At 37.2% G+C, this 27,251-nt stretch overlaps 2 protein-coding genes across 10 annotated transcripts in view; one reads left to right on the top strand and one right to left on the bottom strand.

Annotated features, from left to right (window-relative positions):
* The first annotated feature begins 363 nt into the window (after positions 1 to 363).
* On the top strand, positions 364 to 5,037 carry hcar1-4 (hydroxycarboxylic acid receptor 1-4). Of its 2 annotated transcripts, XR_015504152.1 has the most exons (3): positions 364 to 501; positions 926 to 2,687; positions 2,813 to 4,299. XR_015504152.1 is itself a non-coding variant. In XM_087276371.1 (2 exons), exon 2 carries the CDS (start codon positions 952 to 954, stop codon positions 1,888 to 1,890), a length of 939 nt encoding a protein of 312 aa, XP_087132497.1. In that variant the 5' UTR covers positions 364 to 501; positions 926 to 951; the 3' UTR covers positions 1,891 to 5,037. The 2 variants fall into 2 exon arrangements, 1 of the variants encoding a protein (XP_087132497.1); XM_087276371.1 differs by having other exon boundaries at positions 926 to 5,037.
* A 1,286-nt stretch (positions 5,038 to 6,323) lies between these two features.
* mta3 (metastasis associated 1 family, member 3) overlaps positions 6,324 to 27,251 on the bottom strand; it is a 64,944-nt gene continuing 44,016 nt past the window's right edge. For 3 of the 8 annotated variants that reach the window (XM_087274399.1, XM_087274403.1, XM_087274400.1), the window contains 6 exons: positions 23,603 to 23,695; positions 23,345 to 23,527; positions 23,233 to 23,264; positions 19,337 to 19,461; positions 15,539 to 15,558; positions 6,324 to 10,701 (listed from right to left, as the gene is read on the bottom strand). In XM_087274399.1, the coding sequence (XP_087130525.1) occupies positions 15,552 to 15,558; positions 19,337 to 19,461; positions 23,233 to 23,264; positions 23,345 to 23,527; positions 23,603 to 23,695 (440 nt within the window). In that variant the 3' untranslated portion in view covers positions 6,324 to 10,701; positions 15,539 to 15,551. The remainder of the gene's footprint in view (positions 10,702 to 15,538; positions 15,559 to 19,336; positions 19,462 to 23,232; positions 23,265 to 23,344; positions 23,528 to 23,602; positions 23,696 to 27,251) is intronic. The other 5 variants (XM_087274396.1, XM_087274402.1, XM_087274397.1 and 2 more) reach the window with 3 other exon arrangements.

The following is a 27,251-nucleotide window of genomic DNA, read 5'->3' as shown; positions in this document are numbered from 1 at the left end:
TTGTAACATTAAAACAGCACGCATAGCTTACGTTATCCTCCAGAATACGAGTGCTTGTCTAATAAGCAAGTTTTCAACCTTGTTTTAAATGATACGTTTCTGTTTCTTGAGAAGACTTTATATATAGTGAAAACTGATTTACAAATGTATATTTTCGTTGTGTTAAAATGAAATATCACATGCGACATACAGTAGTTTCGACATATCTCAAACGCTTGCACATTTCCCATCAGTACAGTTCAAGCGCTGCCCTGAAATGACATCACAGAAACATGACAGAAAAAAAGACCTCGCCCTTTTTATTTCGTCCTCTTTCGTATAATCAGCATTTCGTATAGTCAAAATCCACATAGAAGATGTGAACAACACTACTTTCCGTTGTTTAAACCAAACAACAACTAATAACTTAATTAGAAGAAACGTAAAGATCACATGATGTTCCTGAACTGTTAGCCCACAGTGCTATCGTTGCCAAACGACAACTCCAGTTCCAGCCGCCTGGTGAGTCTAAATATTTAATTAACTTTTAAATGTTATTGCCTATTTATTTAATTATTTTAAACTATCAAGGACTAGATGGAAATAATTTGATTTTATTATACCTGAACTTATTTCACTGCCTAAATCGATATGTAAAGTTAAATAATTACATTATGTGGTGCCTAAACATTTGTGTTCGTGTCATATTCACTTGAACACAATAATAATAATAAAAACAAAACATCTGTAAATCTATTGTCTATTATGAATATTTGGATTTAAAGTAATTCCTTGTTTTATTTTGATCATGTTTTGAAGCTTGATACGATAATGGAACAGAAATCTCTTTGATTTCATAAACTATATATCCTTGTACATTCTGAAGATCAATTAACCACCTTAAAGGTGAATAAAAGATGGCTAACCTTTTAATGTCTGCATTTAGGTTACAAGATCACACCGCTTCTCATAATGAGTAACATCACCTCCTGCATGGAACCTCACTCCTTTATTTCTTCCATTTTAAAGCCCATTTTCATATTGGAGTTAATTTTGGGGTTGCCTGGAAATGTGTTTGCTCTGTGGATTTTATTTTTCAAGTCTCCATGGAAAGCCTGCAATGTGTATTTCTTCAGCCTGGTAATAGCTGACCTCCTACTCCTCACTGGGATGCCTTTCCGCATCGATTATTTTTTTCGTGGTGAAGACTGGATATTTGGCGAATCCATTTGCCGCCTTGTTTTATATGTCATATCAGTAAACTCCTCAGCAAGCGTGGCTTTCATGACAATTTTAGCTGTGGACCGCTTCTTCAGGATCCTTTACCCACACCACCGTATTTGTCGAATGAATGTGAAACAAGGATTAATGTTGTCTAGCATGACTTGGGTGATTGTTCTTCTCCTTCGTCTTCCATCTGCCCTCAGCCCGGTCCTTACATCACACAAAAACTCTTCAAAGCTCACATGCCACAGTTTCCTCTCATGGACCTCACCATCAGTTCAGATGAGAATATATAATTCAGTACAGCTAATAGAAGTCCTGGTGGCTTTCACCTTGGTGGTTTTTTGCTTGGTGCGTGTTTTCTCTAACACCAACATTCGGCAGTCTAAGGGACCGCACCGCAGGGTGAAGAGGGCTGTGAGATTGCTTTTCATTTTTGTGATCATCTTTGTTCTCTGTTTTCTACCTACGGTCATCTTTGGCAACTTCCTTCAAGTGTTTCCTTGCTCTGAATCCCTCATTGTGTGTCTCCATGCCTCTTTAGCTTTATCCTACATGAACAGTGCACTGGATCCAGTCATCTACTGCCACATTAACGCTTGGTTTCGTGACACCCTGAAAGGCAAATCCAACTCATTGGGAATGACGAAGTTTAAGATGAGTGCGAAGACAAACAAAAAACCTTGATCTCTTTGAGGAACTGAGGAAATTTAAGCATGTTTAACTTAAGCACACATGATACTTTTCTTTTTATGTGTAATATACATGCGTACAGCATGTCACAGGATTATTCATGAAATGTTGTTTATATAACTCCACGTGTGGATTAAATTAATTAATTTATTTGAGACATTTCTTTATCTAAAGTAGAACTGAAAACTCATCCATCTTTCTAAAGCTTCCCATAATTTTGACATTTTGTTTGTCTATATAATAAAAGTCAGCTTATTTTGTCAGCAAATAGGTGTTGACACCAGAGATTTTAAAGTGAGCGGATCTAAAGACTATAGAACACACAAGACATGTCACTTGTTTAGCCAATCATCGATTGCTATAGACTGACGACTCTCCGGGGAGACGCTTGGATCAGACATGTGCTTTCACTGGAATCTCAACGAATACTTGCTTCATTCATTCATTTTCTTTTTGGCTTAGTTGCTTTCGAATACTTGCTTCACAGATAAAATAAAGATCCAAATAAAGCTTAAAATTTGTACTTTAAATGAACCAAGTGCACCTAAAAACAAAAAAAGTTTTTTTGGTTTTGTAATCTGCATTAAACGAACATGAGGTACAGTCAGTTCTGTCAAATGCACATCACATGACTGCAACTACTCAAACGCCCACAAACTTGTTAACAGAGTCGCTGTAATTTCTAGAGGAGATTCGCCATCAAGACCAAGTTGTGGATTACTTCAGAAGAGCAGCGCGATCAGATGATCATTACCCAGAGGATGATAATGTGTAGAATAGATATAAAAGAGGTTGGTGTTGTGATCTCGTTCCTTTTGAGTGTGATTGCGCATTAGCTCTGGCAACCTGAAAATGTGCTTATTCCATAAGCTAGGCAAACAGTTTTGTTGAATTTGATGTTTCCCCATTCACACAGAATGTTCGAGAACACTGTCTGAGAGGCGTTTCAAAGATGGCCGCTGAGTGAAATGACTTTGCTTTAAAGGGACTTTGGTGGACTTTACTGGACTAAGTTGACTTCTGAAATCTGATAAACTCTGATAGCCTTGTGTTGCAAAATACAGTGAGCATATTTGAAGCAGAAACCAAATAACATCAAGTACATGTAAACCAGGGTCAACCAACCTGCATCATCCTGCAGATTTCAGTAGAAAGAAAACCGTATTTATCATTTAAAGTGCATTTAGAAACAGTACAGTTCCCCATCCCATTTCCTCACAGTGGTTTGGCCCTCTACGTGCTTTCCCAGCTCATCACACATACTCTACACACACACACACACACACACACACACACACACACACACACACACACACACACACACACACACACACACACACACACACACACACACACACACACAGAAGTCAGATGTGCGGATGCGGCTGAGTTAATGTAGACAATCAGTAAGTAGGGGATTTTATTTACCTTAAACAAAGCGATTCTCTTCAATGTAGTTAATACAGACTCATTCATAAATTATTTGCGGCAAAAATGCTGATTATTGCTGTAATTGTCCAGGAATCTGCTGTATTAGCGATTAAAATTACTTATCTAGTTAAAGTTAGCTTGTTGCAAAGTGCACTGCAACTTAACATGCCAAAGCCGTTTCCCATGCATTGTTTCATTTGTGACGACTTGGCATAATGTTAACTTAACATTAACGACCACAAATAGCATATCATTTACCTGTGTATTTGCTAAATGAGCACTGTGCTACGTCCAAACTAACCCCACTGTATTTTTTGTATAATAAATTTCTATTCTGTTCTTAAGTGAAATAATTAATTTGAAATCAAAATGTTACCCTTTTTAATTCCTTGTTTTTATTGTTGTGATTATTTTTATGATAGTTTTGTGTTCTTTATGTAAAGCCCTTTAAATTGCCATTGTGTTTAAAATGTGCTACAGCATGAATAAACTTGTCCTGCAGTGTCATGCATTGGATAAAATGACAGAGAAAATGGACATAAGATCATTTTTCAGTGCAGCTAAATGCCAATTACAAAAAGTTTACATATTAAGGCAACTTGGCTTTCAGAATGAGTGCTTATGAAAATACTAATGTCACAATATTAATAACAGGCAGAGGAGAAAGAAATTATAAAGGATCATGCAGAGCAGGGTCAGTCAGATGTACAGTGTCAGGTAAGGGTGTTGTGCTTTATTAAAGGGATAATGACAATTCTTTTGGGGTGAACAGTTTTTTTAATGTTTTTTGAGTTGTGGCCATTTAGCAGATTTTACAGGCTCACTGATTTACAATATGATCGATCATTTTAATAAGTAAACAGGTTACTTATTATGAGTATGGAAAATGTCTTTTCCTGCATTCTGCTTCAGGAGTCAGTCTGTTGACTGTAAACAACACAACAAACAATGTAATAAATAGTTTTGAAGAAAGATTCGCTTTGTCATTGAACCTGAGAAAAACTGATAATAACCATAATGTAGTCTCCATGCTGTAATAATGATAGAACCATTTTTAATTGCGGGGACATATCTTTATAAGTACTATTTGATGGTAGTATTTGTGTCCCCTTCAAAAAATTGCTTATAAGAATAAATCAGATTTACGCCCATGGTTAAAGCTGAACTCTGCAGGAAGGTAGATCTCCAGGAACAGGGTTGAAAACCTGATGTAAACAGTACACACATGGACTTTGTGCCATGTTTTGTTTTGTAGCCAAACATTTGTAAACCGTTCACCACATATTTATGTAAAGCAGGTGTTCTTTATTCAAAAAGTCCAATGTAATTTCAAAACATTTGTGGCCTGTTGCATGAAGCTAGCAGAGCTAACTCTAAGTTGCGAGACAGGATAAAACCAAACAAGTACAACCCTCTTAAGGGGCACCTATGATGAAAATCAATTTTTATAAGCTGTTTAAACAGAACTGTGTGTGGATAAAGTGTGTCCACTGTCATATTGGAGTGATATAACCCAACCAGTCTTTTTTTTAATTTCCTGACATTAAAATAGGACTCAAATCCCAGTGATTTTGAGGCCCACTGCAACTCGACGTAGGAGTGTGGTTTTCCTCACCCACTGAATTGATTTACAGGTGCCATGTTTCTATAATAACATGTATACACATGTCCAGAAAACTTAGTTCTTGCAAATAAACTGGGATTAAAATATTTGTTACAACTCTCTGTGATTTTATAAGTTTAAAACATTTTTAAAACAGCATGTTTGTAACAGTAAAATCTTAATCTTATCAATATAATAACCACCGCTGCATGGTGTCAGTAAATATGTGTGTGTGTTTACTGCAAACAGCATTTGTGTGCGACTCATCATTTCAGAAAGGCTTGAATAAACTCCACCACAAATATATTAAATAAACTTACTTGGTATTTTTGACTAATAATGAGCTGTATTTCAGCTTCATCCAAGTCTGTAGCTGTTTCTCAATATGCATTCTTCAGTGTTGTTGCGTCCTCGTGTTCTCGTGTAACGTAATCATCAACTGCCAACATTCAGTTCCAAAACTCAAGGAAGACTGAGGACACATGAAAGTTCCTGCATGTGTTCTTGGTATCGAGTAAGCACCGACGGTGCCGATGCAGACTTGAGCACTAAACCCGCTCTAGAAGTCCCAGAAGTCATTGTGACTGAATAAAGGAGGTAGGAAGCACAGCATTATATACCTGTTTATTATTAGATCATTATAAGATTATAATCTTATGTTTTTTAATGCAAGTGTGATTGGTCATGCTTTTTTACAATCTATACACAGATTAAAACTTTCTCTGAAGCAGGGTCTTCATGTAGTGCAAGTCATCATGGCGACAAAACCCAAGCAAGACCAACCTGCACTGTTGAGCCTAAAATTTATTTTAAGCCTCAAAATAAATGCAAACTTACCCCGGTAAAACCTTAACTGGCTTTGTTCAACATGAAGCTTAACCAGTAGAAAATGGATGTCAGGTATGGTGATGTCTATAGTGTACATGAAGGATGATTGAATACCAATCAAGGGCTGTTTTACAAAGGGGACACATTTGAAAATCTGCACTCATCCACAGTATCTTATTACTGTTGTGAACATTCACCATGCATAATTTTTCTTCTTTTTTTATAAAGAAACAATTGTGTGTCACATTTCATTTGGAGGACCATCTTAATATGTAACCTTATGTAGCCTCACGACTGCTTTGGATCCTATTGTCATTCATTGTTTTGTTTGTGTGTGTGTGTGTGTGTGTGTGTGTGTGTTTTGTATTCTACATCAGAAGAAAGTCAAAGTGGTTTAAAACGATGATTTGAACTTCATGTGAACTGTCCCTTTAAGACTCCTGAATGCATGAATGATGCTTTTGTCATCGAAATGGCACACTATACCACTCTCAGTCATTTTTCTGATTGTATTTGTCACCAACATGCTATCTTCATTGTAATCTTCATACTATTACACAAACAATCTGTTCTGCGCTTTTTTATTTAGCATATTCCAATAATTATGTGACATACAATGAAATACAACATAAATGTATGAGGCATAGAAAACAAAATAGCTTGTTTTACTGTCACATGCTATATACACGGCCTGAACACTGAATATTTCCATAGCTGAATTTCAATCATGACTTCTGTAAAAGGGTCAATTTCAGATTTAAATTGCTTAAAGGATTAGTTCAACAAAAAAAAATATATTCTATCATTAAAAATTACACAACCTCATGCCATTCCAAACCCCTGAGGCCTTCAGAGGATCTTCAGAACACAAACGAAGATATTTTAGATGAAATCCTAGAGCTCTTTCAATCTTCATAGGCAGCAAGTGTACCAAAACACTGTCGAAACATTCACTGTAAAAAATGCAGGGTTCCACATAATTATTTTATGTTGTCTCAACACAAAGTTAACTTAATTGTTTTTACAAATTTAGGTCGATTGAACATAAAACAATTCAGTTATTCCTAAAAAAACTTAAGAATTGTGTAATTCAGCTCATTTTAAATAAGTAGTTTGAACACGCAGCACTTTTTTTTTTAAGTGTTTAATGTGACTTCAGTGGTTCAACCATAATTTTAGGAAGCTACGAGAATACTTTTGTGCATGCAATAAATAAATAATCAACAGCATAGTTCAGAATAAAGCTATAACGATAAATATTTAGAGAAATAATACATTTGGGATCACATTTAGATTTTTTTTTTCCAGCTAATAAGTGATAAAACACTGACAGACAGTCAAAATCCATTGACATAGAAAGGTCTCGCGCAATTTAAAGCTACATATGATGTTATGGAGTAGCTCACTGCTTGATGTTAAACGATTCTTGAAAACAATCAGTTATACCATGGTTTAAAATGTTAAAGTAGTAGTGAGAAAACGCGAGATAACGACCCTTCCATAGTTTTGAATATAAATCTTTGATATATTCTTGCTTACTGAACACATAAAGGTTTAACAACTGAAAAGGCACAGAAAAAAAGACTAGAACACATGAAAAGGAGTATAATGAGGCTCAAGAAATGAAGAGGATTCTGATAACACAAAGTAAAAAAGACAGAGGAAGATGACCACAGTGAACCCACAAAAACAACTGAGATGAACCCCAGCAAGATGTGCTATAAGCCATTAAAGAAATGGACAATAGATTTGCAAATAAAATGACGTTATGTCAGCAGTCAGAGAGAAGAATGCGTAAGGGAGGCAGAGGAATGCATTTAATCACAAGTTAAGAAATTGATGGACAAGGTTGACAAAATGAAAAACAGGAATAAAAAGCACCTCAGATTTACAGTAAAGTTTCGAAATAGTTTTTCTTTGAAAAATGTTGGGGAAAATCAACATTTATAGATTTTATTCCTCTACACTGAGTGCTATAGCTAAGTTTTCTGATTGGTTCGATAAATTAAATGAGCTGGATTCACTGGTCAGATGCACTACAAACTTAGCACACTGATGACATCTGCTTGTTACAAGGCAGTAATGCAAAAAGAAGAGCAAAAAAAGAAAAGAAACTAAAACTAAATCATTTGCTGGTGTGGACACAACTATAGTTATCATTATTGGCCCTATCATACACCCGGCGCAATAAGGCACAAAAAGTGTTCGGCGTGATTTGTTGCTGTTGTCAGACCAGCGCAACCCTAATTTTCACATTTTGTGCCACGTTGTTTAAATAGTAAATCCATTTACACCATTTTATGGACTCATGGGTGTTCTAGTCTAAAAAGGAGACGTGTTAAGGCGCATTGCAATTGTGGGCTTTTTTCAGTTTACTCATGACAATTTGCATTTCTATAATGTTATTAATATTATATGCATATTAATATTTGCTTTAATAAAAACAAGTTTAGATTTGTCCAGCTTTTCAGAGACGTACAGTATGTATCACCATATGGGGCTTAGGAATAGGACATGTGTTTGGATATAACTTGAACACACTTCATTAATATTGTTTGTTTATTTGTTTGCTGGAAATTAGAACTGAATTCAAAAATGGCTTTGAAACATCTTTGCGCTTAACAAACAAAATGAATTATGTAGGCTAATGGATGTCTTCATCGGAGTGCGGAACACCATTTCCTGACTCTATGAAAATGAAGGAGTAGAGTAAAAGTAAAATAAAGAGAAAGTAAAGAGGCTGAATGAAGAAGCCTTGTTCTTTATCCTTGCGCTGCAGATGGTGTCTTTAACTGTTTTCTTGCTAGTGAAGCTTTCAGTTTTTCCTTTTACAAAGTCTACCATGTAAATAGCAAATGCAACATGGTGCGACACAACGGACTCTTATAGGGAATGGGGGCTGAGAATCTAATTGGTTGAATGCAGGTTATGTTCAGAACACACCCATAACCAGGGCCGGAGTGGGACTCATTTTCAGCCCTGGAGTTTCAAGCCAGACCGGCCCACCTCAGTTCACGACTGATTCCAATTCAGTTTCTAATTTCACTATCACGTCTTTTTCAAGAAAACAGCTGCTTTTGAAATTCAAATGTTCAACAACCCTAACAGTATTATATGTCTTTACAATAAAAATGAAAAAAAATTTATAACAATTTTTCAGGTGAGTTTCGAACACAGGTCCGCGGCGTTGTAAAGCAATGTGCTTACCACTGAACCACAATGGCACAATTATAATACCAATAAAAAATAAGTAATGACTTGTGCACCGTGAGACATGCATTACAGCATTACTTTCTTTTGATGGCTCAATCTTTTTCTCCCCTTTTTAGATTTCTGATAAAGTTATGTCAGATTAGTTAATGTAGTGAATCATTTGATTTTCATTGAGCAGGTTTAATATTCATTAATATTAATTATTCGAATTCATATATTCCGCTGTTAGGGGTCGATAATTACATTACGTCATCATCATTAACATTAGTTAACCTTCAGGCTGCATTTTGCTCACGAGGCTGCAAGAAAATAAATAAAAAGAGCGGCACTGCGGCAAAATAATGAATAAAAAGAGTAAAGCTATGGTCAAATAAATAAATAGATGAACAAAGTGTGACTGCTGCAAGTGCAAGCAGCTAGGGACACCGGCCCTCGCGGCCAAAAAACAGACCGGCCCACCGGGAATTATCCCGGTCCTCCCGATTAGCCAATCCGGGCCTGCCCATAACTCATTAAGAGAATAAGCTCAACCTTGTTAGACCGAGCATATTTTTCCATCCTTAAAACAGCAACTTTGAGCCTAGATCGTTAAAATAGAGCCCTATATGTATTGTCCTTGGTGTGAATGGCAATTTAACCTGTGTTCTGGAAATGAACAAAGATCTGAGAGGTTTGGAATGACATGAGGCTGTGTAATTAATGGCAGATATTTTTGCTGTTGTTGTATGAACTAACCCTTTAAGGGCTAAAATTGGCTTTATTTGTTTATTCTTTTGTCGTTTCCCCCCATGTTATGCTTATTTTCTGCCTTACAAAACATTCAAAAGATATTACTGGCATCTGAAAGAATGAGAACAGAACCATAATGTCCTGAAGTAATATTTAAGAGTTGCAAAGACTGCTTTGACTTGCACAAATCATTACAACATCTCCAGTTAAAAGAATCTATAGAACATGCTCTCAAGTTAAGACCACCGAATAGCCAGCAACTCGACATACAACCTGTCCTCGCTTGAATACGATATAAAAACAGCTCACAAACGTGTACTCGTCATGATACGCACAGAAGATACAGAGGGGGGAAAAGAATGAAAACCATTCAATGCAGAGCTAAAAGAATTTACAAAGAATACACCAACACGTCTCAAAAGAGTCTGTTGAGCTGTCAGCATCAAACAGCGTTAATCTGTACATGATACACAAATGTGGCACGGCCACTGGTGGAACCCTGTAAGTTTAGTTCCCAAAGCCACAGATTTAAACCAAACCAGAGATGACGTTATAAGTCATTACAAGATAAAAAGTTTGTAAGCTGAGCTTGTATTGAAATTGAATGAGCACTTAAGAGATACTGAACACTTTAGGCTGCCATCCTGCCATCATTTTAGTGTGGTTTAATAGCTTAATGCTTTAATATTAGGTGCCTATTGTCTCCAAGAGGAAGCGAAAGGTTTTAAGAGGAAGTAGAGTAAGAAGTGTTTAGTGGCTTGTGGCCTGTTCAGTAGCAGCAGCAGCAGCAAATGAGAAATGACAGAATAGGCTGAGGGAACAATGCAGATGAGGGTCAGTCATGGATGACGATTGGGCCGCGCATCCGTAAACTGGGGTGAGGAGGTGCCAGGATGGGTACCTGTGAGGGCCCCTGGGGGACCCTGCGCAGACTGATCTGCTCACATGGTTGTCTACATGCTCTTCTCAACTGTGAACGGGACAGCATCCTCCTGGCTTTTCTGAGAAGAGAAGAAAGATAAAACCCTTGTTAATTGTTGGCATCTTGCCAAACTTGGATTTAATAAGACATTAGGTAGCTTTTTATACTGTAAACAAGCAAAAGAAGGTTTCAAATTTTAAGTTTAATTTAATTAAATTTACATTTCAACTTGCGTCAATTTACCAAATCAAGTTTAAACATGATAAATTATTAATATAAGTTAAAGAAACAAAAATCTAGATTGTTATGATATTTTAAAATCATATTTTAATCAGTGACGAGCAGGGTAAATATACACTGTATGTATATTAGGAATGACATGCTGTCAATCCTATGGCGATTTGTAACTCTTTGACGTTTTACATCACACCCCAGAGATGATTATGTTTGGAAATGGGTTTAGGGATGGGTCTTCTTTTTAATACTACAATTTCATACAAATGAAATTGCATGACTTTAGATACAAATTTGTTTAAACATAAAATAGTTATGTTTTTAGTTCATTGTAACTTATTAAACTTAGTTAATCATGTTCTTACTTAATTTTATACGTTTTGCAAGCTGTTTTAAGTCAGTTTAGCATAATATAAGTTTAATGAACTCATAAGGTTATTTTGATTCAGCTGAAAAATTTAAAGGCAACCGGTATTTTTTTAGCAGTGTATTATTCCAAGACCAACTGATAATTGAAATTTGTTATTTTCAGGGCTATGTAGTTACATAATGTACTAAGACTGATGTAAAATGACAATATGTCTAGGAACTATAATTTTATTCTACCACAATAATAAAAAATAACCTTTGATGCTGTAGTACCATGGCTGCAGCAGGGCCAATGATATTACGCAGCACCTGAAAATAGTCCCCAGCGACAAGCTCTACATTTGCACCACCAGTTAGAATGTCCGTTATATCACTGCACCTGCTGCAGCCATAATACAGCAGCAAAGTTTCTAGATTATTACGCCAGAATGCGTAGTTTCCAGCAATATCAACCTAGAAAATAGCAACTTTTTATTTTATGTCAGTCTTAGTACATTATGTAACTACACAAGAGTCGAACTTTAAAAAGGAAAATTATATAAACAATAATTTAATGAGATGCTAATGGTCTAATCTGATTCAGTGATCTATGCTAAGCTAAGTTAAAATGTTCCTGCCAAAATAGATATGTTTTCCTGTGAAATGAGGTTGTGTCAATCCCTAAAAGCTAATCTAAGCTTTCAAGATATCTGGTAGTTTGTTCACTTGTTCTTTTTCTTTCTTTCTTTTTAGTAAATGAATAAATATAGACTACCAGCCAAATGTCTAGAGGTCATTAACTAACAAACTCACATTTGCAGTTGTGTAATGCCAAAGACTATAAAATACACAAGACACGTCACTCGTATACTTTTGAATGGAGAAAAGTGTAACAGTCAATAAAGCCTGTCTTCTAGTACAAGAGAAATCATGGATCGCTATAAACTGACAATACTCCTGGGGAGGAGCTTGGACCAGATTTGAGTTTCTGCAGATTGTGTGTGATTCAAACATTTATAAATGAAACTTATGGGACAGTTGTTTAGTTTTATTGGTGATTCCCAAAATGAAATAAATCATACGCTTAGCAAGTAGTTCTAGAGAATTTGATGCTTCCATATTCAGACAGAATGCCCAAGCATACTGTCCGAGAGGGGTTTCAAAGATGGCCGCCGAGTGAAATGACTTATCTTAAAGGGACTTTGGTAATATCAAAGACTATAGAATACACAAGACATGCCACACGTATAGTTTTGAATGGGAAAAAGTGTAACAGTCAATATAGTGAATAAAGCCCCGCCTACAAGTATAGGAGCCAATCATTGATTGCTATATGGCGAATAAAGCCTGTCTTTTAGTACAGTAGCCAATCATGGACCGCTATAGACTGACAATACTCCAGGGGAGGAGCTTGGACCAGATGCAAGTTTCTGCAGATTTTGTGTGATTTGGACGTTTAGAAATAAAACTAAAGAGACAGTTGCTGTTTAATTTTATTGGATATACTTAATATGAAATTCAATCGTGAGCTTGACAAGCAATTTTGGAGAATTTAATGTTTTCTTATTAAAACAGAATGCTCGAGCATCCTGCCCGAGAGGCGTTTCAAAGATGGCTGCTGAGTAAAATGACTTGCCTTAAAGAGACTTTGGTAATACTTGAGTGAGATTCAGAATTTCAAGAAAAATCAGAACTCGAATTCTGACTTTTTTTCTCAGGATTTTGAGATGTAAACTCTTAATTGCAAGTTCATTCATTCATTTTCTTTCTGGTTTAGTCCCTTTACTAATCAGGGGTAGCCACAGCGGAATGAATCGCCAACTTATCCAGCGTAAGTTTTAAGCAGTGGATGCACTTCCAGCTGCAACCCATCACTTGGAAATTAAGTTATAAGTCTAATTCTTAAAGAAATGTAGTTACATTACATAATATGCAAGATTGTCAAAACTTTCAATTCTGAGGAGAAAATGTCTAAAGGTATAAAAAATAAAGCTAAATTTTTTTTTTTAATTATAACATGTAATTGAGGCTTTATAAATCCCAACTGCTAGAAATGTTATCAAAATTTAAAAAATTTTGAATTGTGTGATAAATAGATATTCAGTCAGCTTTTTTATCTTTGTTCTAGTGGTGGAAACAAAATTATAACCAATCAAAACCAGTGATGACTTGCATCCCTATTTCAAATGAATACTTTTGATTTTCTATCTATATTTCACGATATAACCATTTAACTGTATATTAAAATGCATAAGAAATTGCTTTTTGAAACATTTAAAAACAGTAATGACCCCAAACATGTGAGCAGCAGGGTTTATTTTACAAGGTTTCAGCATTTATTATTTATTAAACATCCATCCATTTATTTAAAGACATCTTTGACTTTGAGGATTCACTGCAATCATTTTAAAAGGTTATTATTGTATCACTTATACTGTGTTGAGCAATCATCTGACTGCAAACAGGATATTTCATATTGTAGCTATAACAGGAAGCAACAAGCCTTATTATAATTTCCTGAGTGGTGAATGAGCACAATTACTTGTATTTAAAATATCTACATATTTTGTTTGTCACGCAACACTTGTTTTCAGCACAGCATGTTACAGATGTAATTATTAATTAGAACTCAACATGGTTTATTGACATAATTAATGCTCAAGTCTGTATAACAGAGAGAAATGAAATAATCGCCTGGGTCTAATGTTCATGTAAAATGAATGAGGCCGACAGGCATCCACAGGGGACAGCCCTTAGATTAGATTGGCCCTAATGAAAAAAAACTTTAACTGGGTCTCAAACAACAAACACATAATGTGAATCTAAAATGTGCTGTGTGCATGCAGTGCTTGCACTTATAGCATTGCTGTTTACTTCATTAATCACGCAAACACACATAATCAGCCATTTTATCCCAACACAGAGCTTCAGTATATCTGCGGTTAGGCTGTATGCTTTTGAAAAACACTTTAGAGTATCCAAAAATGTAATTAAAAGATAGTTTCAGTTGAGGAAACCTTCCTATTATTCGCTATCAGACATCTGAAAGCAGAACTGAGTGATATTTAAACTCCTGACAGAAAGTGAATGTGGTGTAAAACCCGCTTGAGAACCAGACTGTTCCGCAGACCAGATCCCATTTGTCTCTGGGTCTCCTGCCTAGTTAAAGGCTAATCTTTCAGAGCAAGGGCGCTAAATTTAGCCTAGCATCCGCTCCAGTGCTGGAGGCCATAGGGAGCTGCGCAAGTCATGGCTCATATGGATGTGGCTGTAATGGAGAGGCATTTTTCTTTAAGCTCTAGCTCACATCTACTTCTCAATGCCAGAGATATTAAAAACCAAACCCCTTGCTGCTGTGGGTGAACGTTTATGACTTCTATCTATGCAGACTTCTATCTGCATTAAAGAAACACTCCACTTTTTGTAGAAAATAGGTTTATTTGAGAATTTTCTCAAAGTTAAAGAGTTGAGTTTTACCAGATTGGAAGCCATTCAACCGATCTCTGGAAGCACTTAACTTAGCATAGTGCATTGAATTAGATTAGACCATTAGCATCTCTATTTAAAACTCTTCTTTAGTTACATTGTGTATTAAAACCAACAGATAAATAAAATGTGCTATTTCCTGAGCTGTGTAGTTACATAATGTACTAAGACTGATGTAAAAAAAAAAGTTGGTATTTTCTACGTCGATATGGCTAGGAACTACACTCTTATTCTGGCGTAATAATAAAGGAACTTTGCTGCCATAGTACAATGGCGCAATGATATTACGCAGCATCTGAAAATAGTCCCCGGCACCAAGCTGTACACTTACACCACCAGTTAGAATCTCCGAAATATCATTGCACCTGCTGCCGCCATAATACAGCAGCAAAGTTTCTTGATTATTACGCCGGAATGACAGTATAGTTTCTAGTCATGTTGACTAGGAGTTTGAAGTTTTCATTTGACAGCAATCTTAATACATCATGTAACTACAGTAGAGTCAAGCTATAAATAGGAAATATATATAAACATGAATTTAGTGAGATGCTAATGGTCTAATCTGATTCAATGATCTATGCTAAGCTAAGCTAAAAATGCTCCTGCTAGACCTGGAGATCGGCTGAAAGGTTAAAAATGGTAGAAGAACTGTTTAACTCTGAAGAAGTTGTAAAATAATATTTTTTTTTTTAAAGAAAAGTGGAATGTTCCTTCAAGAACGAACATATTTTGCAGGCTGAGGTGTCAAAAGCCACCGGGATTAGTGTTAAGGTTAACTGTGTATGTCTTTTGGCTATACATTTTGTAAGACTCCACAGGTAATGTGTGTATGGTGTGTGCAATCTTACCATGATCAGGTGTCTAACAGCTGCAGCAACAAAACGAGACAAGCAAACAGTCACTAAAAAGTAGGCAAAAACACTTTGATCCATGTCAAAACAGGGCAAATCATAGGTTTAATTTCCCCCGCTCAAAACCAGTTATGTTTGTTTGTGTTCAATTAACTTTAGCTGAATTTCAGACACACTTCACACATACAGTCGTTAAACTGCAAACAGGGATGTCAGTCATTAGCATGTGGATGTGTGAAATTCATGCAGTTTTACGTATTTTGTAAAAAGTGAGCCACAGCGATTAATCCTTCTATATTTCATTTCAGATGACTGAGAATCATGAGCAAATAACAGTTAATCTTTTATGTATTACTGAAAAATGATGGAGGATGGCTGTGGTGTCCATCTCCTGTATAAATAACACTGCTGAATATTTTGTTATGCCTGTACTTTGTTATGAGGAAGTGAAGAAAGAACATTCACAAAGAACTTTGTGATGAATTTTAGCGATGAAAAGTTTGGATGCAGCTGTTATTTTTATGATTTTTTTGTATTGAAAAACAAACGTCACATGAATTGAAAACTAAAACTAAAAAGTGAGACTAAATAGGCAAACCAAAATAAACTTCTTAACCAAACAAACAATCAAACTGCAAAACAAAAGAGGAGAAATTTTTACAACTTAAAACTTGTTACTAGAAGGGATACAGCTTCAGACGAACATTAACAAGAATAATTCAATTATTTATTAAATTAGCAATTAATAATAATAATAATAATAATAATAATAATAATAATTTCTTACATTTATATAGAGATTTTTTGGACACTCAAAGCCCTTTTACAAATCTTTTACAAATTTTTTGGGGGAATCTCATCAACCACCACTGTGCAGCATCAACCTGGATGACGCGATGGCAGCCATATTGCGCTAGACCGCAAACCACACACCAGCTGATTGGTGAAGAGGAGACAGAGTGATGAAGCCAATTATAGTTAGGAAGCCAATTATGATATTAATAAAATTTCGCCAGAATGCCAGGGTTACTCTTTTTAGAAGGACATCCTGGGATTTTTAAAGACCATAGAGAGTTGGGACCTTTATTTAACATCTCATCCGAAAGATGGCGCTCACTGAGCAGTATAGAGTCCCCTACACTATACTGGGGCATTGGGACCCACACAGACAGCCGGTAGAGTGCCCCCTGCTAGTCTCACTAAAGACCTGATTTATACTTTGCCTGGTGCCAAGTCGCTGACCTCCTCTGACTGCGCGCGCATCTCACGAAACGGACAAGCCTTTTATACTTGATGTGTTTGCCATTGTGGTATTTTATAAAACGACAGGGGGTGTTCAAAAGAAACCCACCATAAAACCAAACAGATAAACAGAGAAGTAGAAAGTTTCTGGAACTACGTCATATCTTTATTATCGCGATTTCAATAATATCGTAATATCAAGAGTTTTCAACTATTTTTATAAATTATTTTAATGATAAGGATTTTTATAAATATTAATGATTTTTTCAATTTAAAGTTTGATGCATCATATGCTTTTGTTCATATCTCGGACAGTTCCACCTTTTAAATTTATTAAAATGTTAATAACAACAGAGCATGCGTTACTCTACAAGTATATTTTTTATTGTGGCAAGATAAAAAGCAAAAAAAATAAAACTTCAAAAATTCTATAAACTAAAGACTTTTTAAAATAAAACCTCAACGATCCACACATTTACTGTCTGGCTAGTTTTTGCCCTCTACTGATATGCTAAAAAAGCAATAATGCTCCGACACTCCTGACTATCATCACCAATAAAGCCTAAAAAAACAGGGCTTTAGTATATTGTAGACTGATAGGTTCAAATATTATTTTCCAGTTATTAAAGAAATAATTTGTGACTTTATTTTAGTTTTGTAACTATTAAATTGTTTTAAATTCAAAACTGTAATATATACATCAGTGTAAAACCTATGAATGTTGGAAAAACATATTTCTGTAATTGTGTACCTGTAACTTATCACTCAAGTTTTTTTAAACTTTTACAAAAACTTTTCTCTTTTCCCGCTGCTGTTGTAATTTCTAGCCAAGAATGATTGGTCATCTGATAATCCATATGATTACGCATGGACGGATCATAAAGATGTCTGTACAGGTGTACCTTTTTCGTACAAAATATCTTCACTGTGTTTCATATTCAACTTAAATCAAATGTAGGGCCATGCGAACTGTTCGCTCGAGTCAAAAAGAAAAAAAAAGGGTGCTACGGCAGTCAAAATCATGTCGCGCGCACCCAAAGCGAGTCTCCACAAACACAGCAATGATGTCACATTTGCAGCATGCACAACTACTCTTGCTAGATCGGATATGGTTGCGGCTGGAAGTTAATGAGAATTATTTATATTAATTATTTAATTTCCCATTTATTGTACTTTATTGACGTCTACACCCACCCCAACCTTAAACCCAACCATAACAGTAACGTAAAAACAGTAGCAGTACCGAGGACTATTTACAATATCTATTAAATTACCCAATAAATTGTATTTTTAACGCCTACCCCCACCCCAACCCTAAACCCGACCGTCACAGTACTGTAAATATATTAATTATTGTTAACAGTGTAATAAAAAATTGCTTCTATTTTAATGTGAATACCGCACTTCCGGCGGGCCGCGTATCCAATCTAGACTTTCCCATGTGGTCTCCCATGCAGGTATGGGCGCAGCCCTGCTTAGCTTAGATAGCTAGCTGCCGTCTAAGATTGTATTAGATTAAATTGTTAAATTGTGCTTGATTAAAGTCTATGTTTACCCCAACCCTTAACTTACTCCCCTCAGTAATGTAAAAAATAGTATCCACAGCTGTATCCCTTTTAGATTTTACTTTTGTCCACCAAACAAAACTCTAAAAAAAAACAAGCAAACCAAAACAAAACTCAAATCAAATCAAACAAGCTAAACAAAACAAAGGCAGACAAAATTGAATGTTTTAAACTTAAAAATACTGTATTTTAGCTGAAAAAAAAAAACAAATGAACAAAATAAGTTAAGAAATACAAAACACAACACAAAACAAATCATTACAAATGAATCACAAATGGAAGTATGGGTAAGTGCTTTTCTGCAATAAAAGTGAAATAAAGGAAACCAGACAAAACGTAAAAACACAAGAAAGACCAGATGTCCAGAAGGTTAATTTCAAGCATTTAAGTGTGTTCAGACTTTGACAGTTAGTGTTGATGTGTTTGTGAAGTGTTGCGTTACCTGTGGAGTCTCTGTGGATAAAAAAACTAACCTCAATCTGCATCAATAATCATTTGTTTTCAGTTGTCTCTCCATGCCACCACAGATTAATGGGATCATGGGTATCGTTAATTATAGGATCTTTGTTACTGACGTCTGGGATTGACTGGCCCATTTCCTAGATTGACAACTCCGGCTTAGACCCTCTTACCCATCAGTGTCACCGAGTATGACCAATGCAGTAATTACACATGTGCCAATCCTGTCACCAAGATCAGTCACTCCTAGGTGAAGGTTGAATCAAAATGATGGAAACTTAATCAGATGTGTCATGCCATCTCAGAGGATAATCTCTGCAGGTGCCAATCATGGAGGAACAAGGTAAGGGCTGCTTTGTGACGTGGAGTGTGTCTATCCTGCTGTTTTCTATTACGTTTGTCTCTAGGCTACGGGTGGGAGTACAGCTAACTATATGAGTGCGCACAAAAGGCACGACAAGTTTGGCTTTGAGGAGTGCGATGCCATGGGAAATAATGCCAAAATGGTCAACGAGGTTGGTTTGCACACCTCGTCTCTCGGGAAACCAGGAAGAAGCTGTCATCAGGAGCATCGATCCAGTTGGGTCGTCTCTTACGGAGCATCAAGCCACTGCCACGAAGGCTGGAGCCACCGGTGCTGCTCCCATTATGCTGCTGAAAAAAGAGAAGAGATGGGACTCTTAAAGGCGAAGTGGGTTTTTATCTTAAAATAACCTCTTAACCCAGTTTGTTGTTAATTCACTACAGTTAACATGGGGTTTATCTGCCTTAAACACATAAACGCTGAGAATTTCTGAGCACCATACAAATATTGTGAGCAGTCTACTTAAATGTGTCAATCATTTTGACCAATAGAGTGTGGCTATTGTAGCAGGCTGATCCAGAGAGAGTGGTTGCTTCTCAATTTGCGTTCTTCAGCGATCTTGCGTCCTCGTGCATGTGTAACAGCATCATGAACCGCCAAAGTTCAGTACCAAAACTCAAGACTGCAAGACAGAGGGTTCGTGAAAAGTTCCCAGATGCGTTCTTGGTATTGAGGATGCACAGATGCAGACTTGAGCTCAGAACTCACTCTAGAAGTTCCAGAAGTTATTGCGACAGAATAAAGGAGGTGGAAAGTGCAGCATTTTATATAGATTTATTATTAAAGTTCAAAGATATAACTTATTGATCTCAGGAGTTTCCCTAAATAAAAGAGTGAAAGTAAAAATTACTCTTAAAATCTTATTAAAATATGTTTGGGAAAAAAATCGTTGTATGAATGCTGTAATGTTTAAATAGTTTTTCGTTAAAAATATGTGAAGGTCATGTGACCATCAGGAAGAACGCAGCGGCTCATTTCTTACAGGACGTGGTGTGTTCTTGCGGTCTCATGAGTTTGTTCTTCCGAGGTGACCAGGCAAAGTTGGTATTCAGAAGAACGCAAGTCCTTTATCTGCCTTTTTGGAATTGAGAAACAGCCAGTGTTTATCAAGTGAGAGATCAGGGGGATAGGAATTCACTTGAAGAAGTGCAGGCCAAAATTAGAAAGCTTGCCATAAAACGCAGAGAAAGATCGAGGGGCTTTTACAAAGTGGGGAAATGTAACTGTCCAGACGGCAAACTGCAAGTTTCTTCAAACGAAGTTGAAGAACAAACTGAAATGATGTAATTTTTAACAAAATTGCTGAAACAAATCTCATTACGAGTTAATTTAAGCAGTTTGGAACCACTCACCAATGCAAACTTTTTGGCTCCCAAACATTATTGATCTTTCATTGTTCTGTGGCAATTAGGGAACTGGAGGATGTGTTCTAAAACTATGCCTTCTTTGACATCATGCCAAATCTTCTTGCTCTTTTTAGAAAATCATATTCCAATACATTTCCAGTAGCTTTTTTCAGGTCATTTAAGACTGGAGTTGGTCACGAACGGGGAACCTCAGAGGTTTACAAAAAATAAATAAATAACAAGAATGATTTCCAGAACATTTGGTCATTTCTTTAATGATGTTTTTTTGAGATTTTTAAACCTTGGATGAATAGAATACTGCAGAGAATTGACAGGAAATTGTCGGGAGCAGAAAGAGGGGAAAGATTAGCAAAGGACCTAGAGCTGGGAGTTGAACTCAGGTCACCGTGAGCACCACGGTGATATGTTGCCGCACTTAACTACTAGGCTACTGGCAACGACAACATTTGGCCTCTTCTATCAATTTCTATGAATACAACACTCACATTTACAGGCTTTCCTGGATGTGTGGGAACCCTCTTTAATTAAACATTGTTTTTTATCAGTGTACACAGCGGAGCCATTTAGACTCATGGGTAATAAAAAACAATGCAAAGAAAGCTGCACTTCTGGGAATCTCATCCCATGTGCAAGAGGCTAGAGAACGCTGTTTGCCAGATGTTTGTAATTTACAGTCATTGTTGTTGTGTATATAGGTACATACGAGCAGAGTGACACGTTTACATCCTTGCTGAAAAAAGTATACCAACACTCAGCCTTTTCAAACTTATTTCAGCTCTCAAAAGAACTTTAAGTATATCGAGGCCTTCATTTTTGCCACAATAAAAAGTGAACTCTAGTTACCTTGATATTGCAAAAGGCACAAAGTCTTAATAACAACCCAGTTGTCCAATATTGGGTGTTTTTCCTCTGAAACCCAACCTAGAACTTAAATAAATATGCCTGGTCCTGCATGTCAAATAAAAATAATATCTTCAGTGATAAACAGCATATAATAAAGCAACTTCTAATATTCTTCCCTTTTAGAAGTGACAGGCCAAAAATGAGGTGAAGATCCATCCACTAAATTTACATTATTCATCTCGTGTCACAAACAGCGGCTGCCTTTGAGTTTGTTTTGGTGTCCCTCACTCCTCATTTCCATTTTATCCATCTGCAATAATCTGTGGGAAACCGCCGAAGCTGGAGATTGAAGCTGTCACCTGAAGCAATTCACATCATCAACAGTATCTGAATCTGAATATGTTATAAGATGGACTCTCTCTTTTTCTCAGCAATGCAAATGCCAGTGAGTTATTATCTCCCAGCTCGATGAAAACAGAGGTAATATCTAGAGACTTTCCTGCTTCCGTCCATGTAGTGGGACAAGTACAGCACCCATAAAACTGAGCAACACAAAAAGATGGTGTGTAGGAGGAGACATGTTTTTTTTTTATTTAGTTTTGCTGTAGAAACAACATTATAACTTGTGGGAATAGTCTATGTCCAGGACATATTGATTTGTGGGAATGCCATAGCATGTTGAGGCCATGACATATTAACTTGTGGCAATGACATCATTTTGTGACGGCTAAGGAATGTGAGGGTGTGGGGGTTGGTCCTTTAATTTTGGGGGTTGCAAAGGACCTGTGTTCAGGCAGGGTTGCTCTGTGGTAGAAATTTACAGCGGAACCCTGTGGCAGTCATGGAGGAGTGAAGAGCATGAGACTGAAAGACCACAGTGACAGACGAGTCTTCGCACTGATCCCATGGGCCAGCCTGATCACCCGCCGGTGACCCACTCACACCTGCAGCTTCTCCATGATGAACGTCCAGCATTGTCCAGCCTCCGGTGCCTAGACTCTCCATTGGTCGTTTGACCAGAGAAGAAATGGTCGTGCCCAATTGAGCCTGATTTCTCTCAAGGTTTTTTACTTCACTTTCGTCAATTGGTGAAGTTTGTTCCTCGCCAATGGCTTGCTTGGTTTGAGATTTGTGGAGGTGCACATTGTTGGATTTGCTCTTCATTGTTTGGACTTTAAGCAGAGAAATTTTAACCTCACTGAACTAAACTAAACTTCAATTCTGAAAACTGGACTGATAATTTACTAGAACTTCTATGTTAAGCTGCTTTGACACAATCTACATTGGAAAAGCGCTATAGAAATAAGCATGAATTGAATTAAATTGAGCCAAAAAACATTTTGCCCCTTAGCACTCTATCCCTGTTTCCTCCACAGTTGCAAAACCCATGTTTCTTTAACAACTTAAGGCCATGACTTCTGGACAAGGGTGGTTCCCCTACGATACAAATATTCCTTCCCTCTTGGTACAGTATGATCACATTCCAGGGTGGGTCCCCCTGAGTAGAATTACCATTTATTACCCCTCTAGGCACAATGCTAATCCCAAGGGGGCACCCTCAAAATAAGGGGCCCTGGCAATTTCCTGCCTGTTCTGATTGCTCTGGATGTGAATATGTTCCTACTCTAAGATCTTGTGGTCACGAGCTACCATGTCATGTCCTCAACATGCTATGATGTTCCCACAAACGATCATTCTGTGGCCTTGTTGCCTGGTTACAACACAAAAGCCAGTAAGATGTTATCTAATATGTAACCTTTCAATTTTAAGAGAAATAAAAAGCACCAGCAAATTCCAGAAACTGGCTTCAGTCAATCCCAATGTTACCAATAAATAAAGTCTGATACTTACCAGAATGGGCCCCACAATATGAGCTGGATTTTCTATGACAAAAAAGAGGTATGTAGTAAGAAATCTACACATTTTCTTTCCATTTTAGTTTCCATTTTAACAGTAAACCCACCTTGTCCTGTAGCACCAGCCCTCCTTTCTGCAGATTCAACCCTGCTGTGGTGATGGTAGCTTCGTTTTCCCAACATTCCAAGCGGGCCATGACTTGGAAGAGAGGAAAGCAGGCGTCGTGGAGGCTGCACCTGTAGGCCAGGGGTGCGATGAGGCCGTTGAACATGAGTTGCTGGACGGGACTCTGAAATGACAGAAGATTCACTGTGATCTGAGAGGTACAACTCAGTGGAGACAAATCAGATCTCTTGTCGCTCACCAAGATACTGCAAGACGCTGGTCAGGGTGCTCCTGGGAGAAGATTTGGGCTTCAAAGGTCTCCCTGTCATGCCCTCGGACACCCGGATCATATCTATTTATCAACCAGCAGTACAGAACAGACAAACGGAGATAGAAGCAAGTCAAAGAGCATGAAAGAGACATTCACACTTAGACACCAACATGAGGCATTCTGAACAGGCTGGCTTGATGGATGTTGCAGCGTAACACCAACCCTGCGGTGACAAATCTTTCTGACCGGACAACGATTTTCATGGAAGCAGCAGGCAGAGTCAAATCTCATTTGTTACACTGTTCATTCTTTCAGCCCTAGTGAACATATTTCTTGCAGCTGAACTCCAGAACATTGATCGGACCACAATGAACCCATTAAAATCTCTCCAACTTTGCCTTAAAATTCATTAAAAGTCCAGAGGTGTCGGAAGTTGTTTAAACCTGTTCTCTTCAAGCAGTTCTTCTTGTTGTCTTGGCAAACCTGGAGAGAAACAGTCTTGAAGATGTACCGATATAACTTCAATTCATTACCTCTTCAACAATTTATATCGAATGTGGAAAAAAAGGAGTTGAATTGGGTGATGCATTATCTACTGACACAAAATCCATTCTTTAAATTGAATGAAACCTGTGCCTTTGGGGAAGTGCTGAGACGATGTTTTCTCCAACTTCAACGTGTAAAACAAACTGTATTCTTCACCTCCGAGTTGTATTAAACCCCCATAATTCATTGTCTCATTTGCACGTTACATTTCAACGTTGTAAACCTTATTATTGTCATGCATAGTCTCTGATGGGCAGGCAAGATGTTGAACATAACCTGGTCAGCCAGCATGTTAAATGAGGTTGGAAAGAGGAAAACAAATGCAATGTTGCATTCACGGCAGCTTTCTCATGAGTGTGTGCATGTCAACAAGTTATGAAGGCACGGCAGGAGCCGATGGAGCTCATGCTGTCAGAGATTTCACATGATTGCCGCTCGGCTCGGCCTGTCGGAGTGCGTGCAACAGAGTGATGGACAGGTACACAAGACACATGAAACTACAAGGACTCAGATAGGATGGTTTCAGCCATGGTTTTATTTGTGTTTTGGTTGCCCACAAGACATTCACACAAAGAAAAATAAAAGAGAGACAAACCAAACAGCATGCCCCCAACCCAGGTCCCTCGTGCGTCAGGACACAGATGTCAGAACAACTTCTTATGGCTGGGGATACATACAGACGTGTCTGGGGTGGAGACAGAGGTGGAATGGAAGCATAGAATGGAGTTTTCGCATGATGGGAGGGGACGATGCAGAAAAAAAAAAAAAGAAGCTGAAAACTTCTGATTGGACAAACGCAGAGCAAGTGACTCGCTCCCTTTCCCTGTTGATATGAGCTCTCCCTGTAAAACTGACCTATTTACAAGTGCCTGTCAAGAGGGAACTGCTCTCCTCTGAGCAAAGCCTGGCTACCATGGTCTGTAACTTCCTCTTTGGGTTTGATTGAAAGTGTGTTGCATATTTTGGGTTTGTAGTCTGATGTATTAGAAAAAAACCTTAAAAAGTATATGAGATCTAACTCAGCATTTAATTGATTAGCATTGGTGGTGTCCAAACTGGTTTCTGGAGGACCATTGCACTGCAGAGTTTAGCTTTAACACCGATTAGTTAAGGTCTTCTTTTAATCAAGATCGCCCCTGATGATTTACCTTAAAGACCAGGTAAACACAGTGGGGATGTGTAACCAGGTGAGTGATAAAACAATCCAATCCTCTATAGCACACTCTCTATAGTGTTTTCCTGGTACTGAAGTTTTAAAAACATCCATTTCCCACTAACATTTAAGCGCAGTTGAGTGCGTTCCTAAACACTGCTAATTTGCCATTGTATTCACCAGTACTCAACAGAAATGACTGTGATTGGCCGTGAGGGTCATCAGTTCAACCCTCAGATACACCGACACTGGAGCATTTTAAAGCCATGAAGATCAGTCGAGTCATCAGCAGATTGCTCGTTTGTGTTTGCATTTGGCAAAACATCGATGAAGTGAACTGATGACCTTCAAGGCCAATCACAGCAATTTCTGTTGAGCACTGGTCAACACAATGGCAAATCAGCTGTGTTTAAGAACGAGCGCTTAAATGTTAGCAGGAAATTTACTTTTTTTTATTTCAGTAGCGATTGGTCCTGAAATTCAGTATCGTGACAAGTCTAATATAGTGAAAGAATCGTTTATTAACTTGAGTTTGATAAATGGCATCTAAAACGTTTGTTTGGGAAAGATAACATTAGCAAACTGTAGCCATTTCTCTTAGCTTAGCTGAAAATGAGGTCTGAAGTCCCTTTTTTATTTTCACTATCAATTCAGAATGGACCGTTGGGTCACTCGAAAGGTGGAGAAATAATACATTTTTCACTTTCTTTTCGCAGATAAGATATACAGCCAGGCGAAACTTCCAGGTTTCTTCCCACCGCAGGATTTGATTTTGATTTTTGATTTTGAACTTGATTTTGCTTTAAAAATAGCGGCCAAGTGAAATCAGACTATTGAGTCCATAAGACTCCAAGTTGTCCTATTCATTGCTTTATATTTTAAAAGAGACAAAGTGTGGACTGTGGTTTATGGTAGCACAGTTAGCACATATTGGACCTTAGAATGTTTCTGTGCAACTATATTGGTAGGTAAGGGATTTAAGCCTTTCAGGAGCAAGGTTGGACATCCCTAATTAACACCAACCACATGCCAAATAATTAAATGGTAACCATTTGAGAACCTTTAAATTATTGGCATCATTGCAGATGATTTCTTTTGAACCTGCCTTGAGGGCCATTTCTTCTATTTGTGCCAACATAACACTTCCTAAGGCACAAAGTCCCAATCAATTACTTGACCATTGACCAACTCCATCAGCATTTTAAATTGGCAATTTGACAAATGACATACTAGTGTGCAAACTCTTGAACTTCAGGTTTTAAACATCAGCACTCATAAATAAGAGAACGACTTGTCTATCCCTGTTCCAACGGCATGACTTCATATTTCATAAATGATGCCTTCCAACATAATTAATTAGGCCATAAACTGTACCAATAATGAGACTGTCCATCATCCTTGCTTTACAGAAAAACACTCTTGAAGAGTTAGTTGTTAACCAACACTTCATCATTTAATTATTTACATGCATGCACTCTGAGCAGCTTGTCAATGTTAGCTACCGAATGATTGATTGGTTGCACACATAATAGCAATTCAATTAGCTATTCTACATAGTAGTTCATGAAATATTGTGTTGTACAGCAGTCTCCCTTAATGAAATAAAGACATATTCCTCTCTTAGAGACATTAATGCTCTCGTGGGTATAATCAGTGGTAAAACTCTTTAAGGCAGTTCAGTGTTAAAAAAAAGCAAAGCGCAACCAAATAAAAAGCTAAAATTATAGTTGAAGCATTAATACACAAACATTAACCAATTTTTTTTTAATTCTGGAGGCAAATTTTTATTGATTATTCTCCCTTGGACAGTTCTTTTACCACAAATGATGCCATGTACCATTACAAAAAAAAAGAATTTGAAAAAAATCCCACATCAACATTAGAGGGTGTTTATTCTGTGCAAAAGCAAGGAGATCCGTCTGCCTGTATCTATCCTGA

Source organism: Danio rerio, chromosome 12 (genome assembly GCF_052040795.2).
Source record: "Danio rerio strain M-AB ecotype USA chromosome 12, GRCz13ab, whole genome shotgun sequence".
Classification (NCBI taxonomy): domain Eukaryota; kingdom Metazoa; phylum Chordata; class Actinopteri; order Cypriniformes; family Danionidae; genus Danio; species Danio rerio.
The sequence above is the reverse complement of the archived record's forward strand: the minus strand, read 5'-3'. Positions and strand labels throughout refer to the sequence as shown.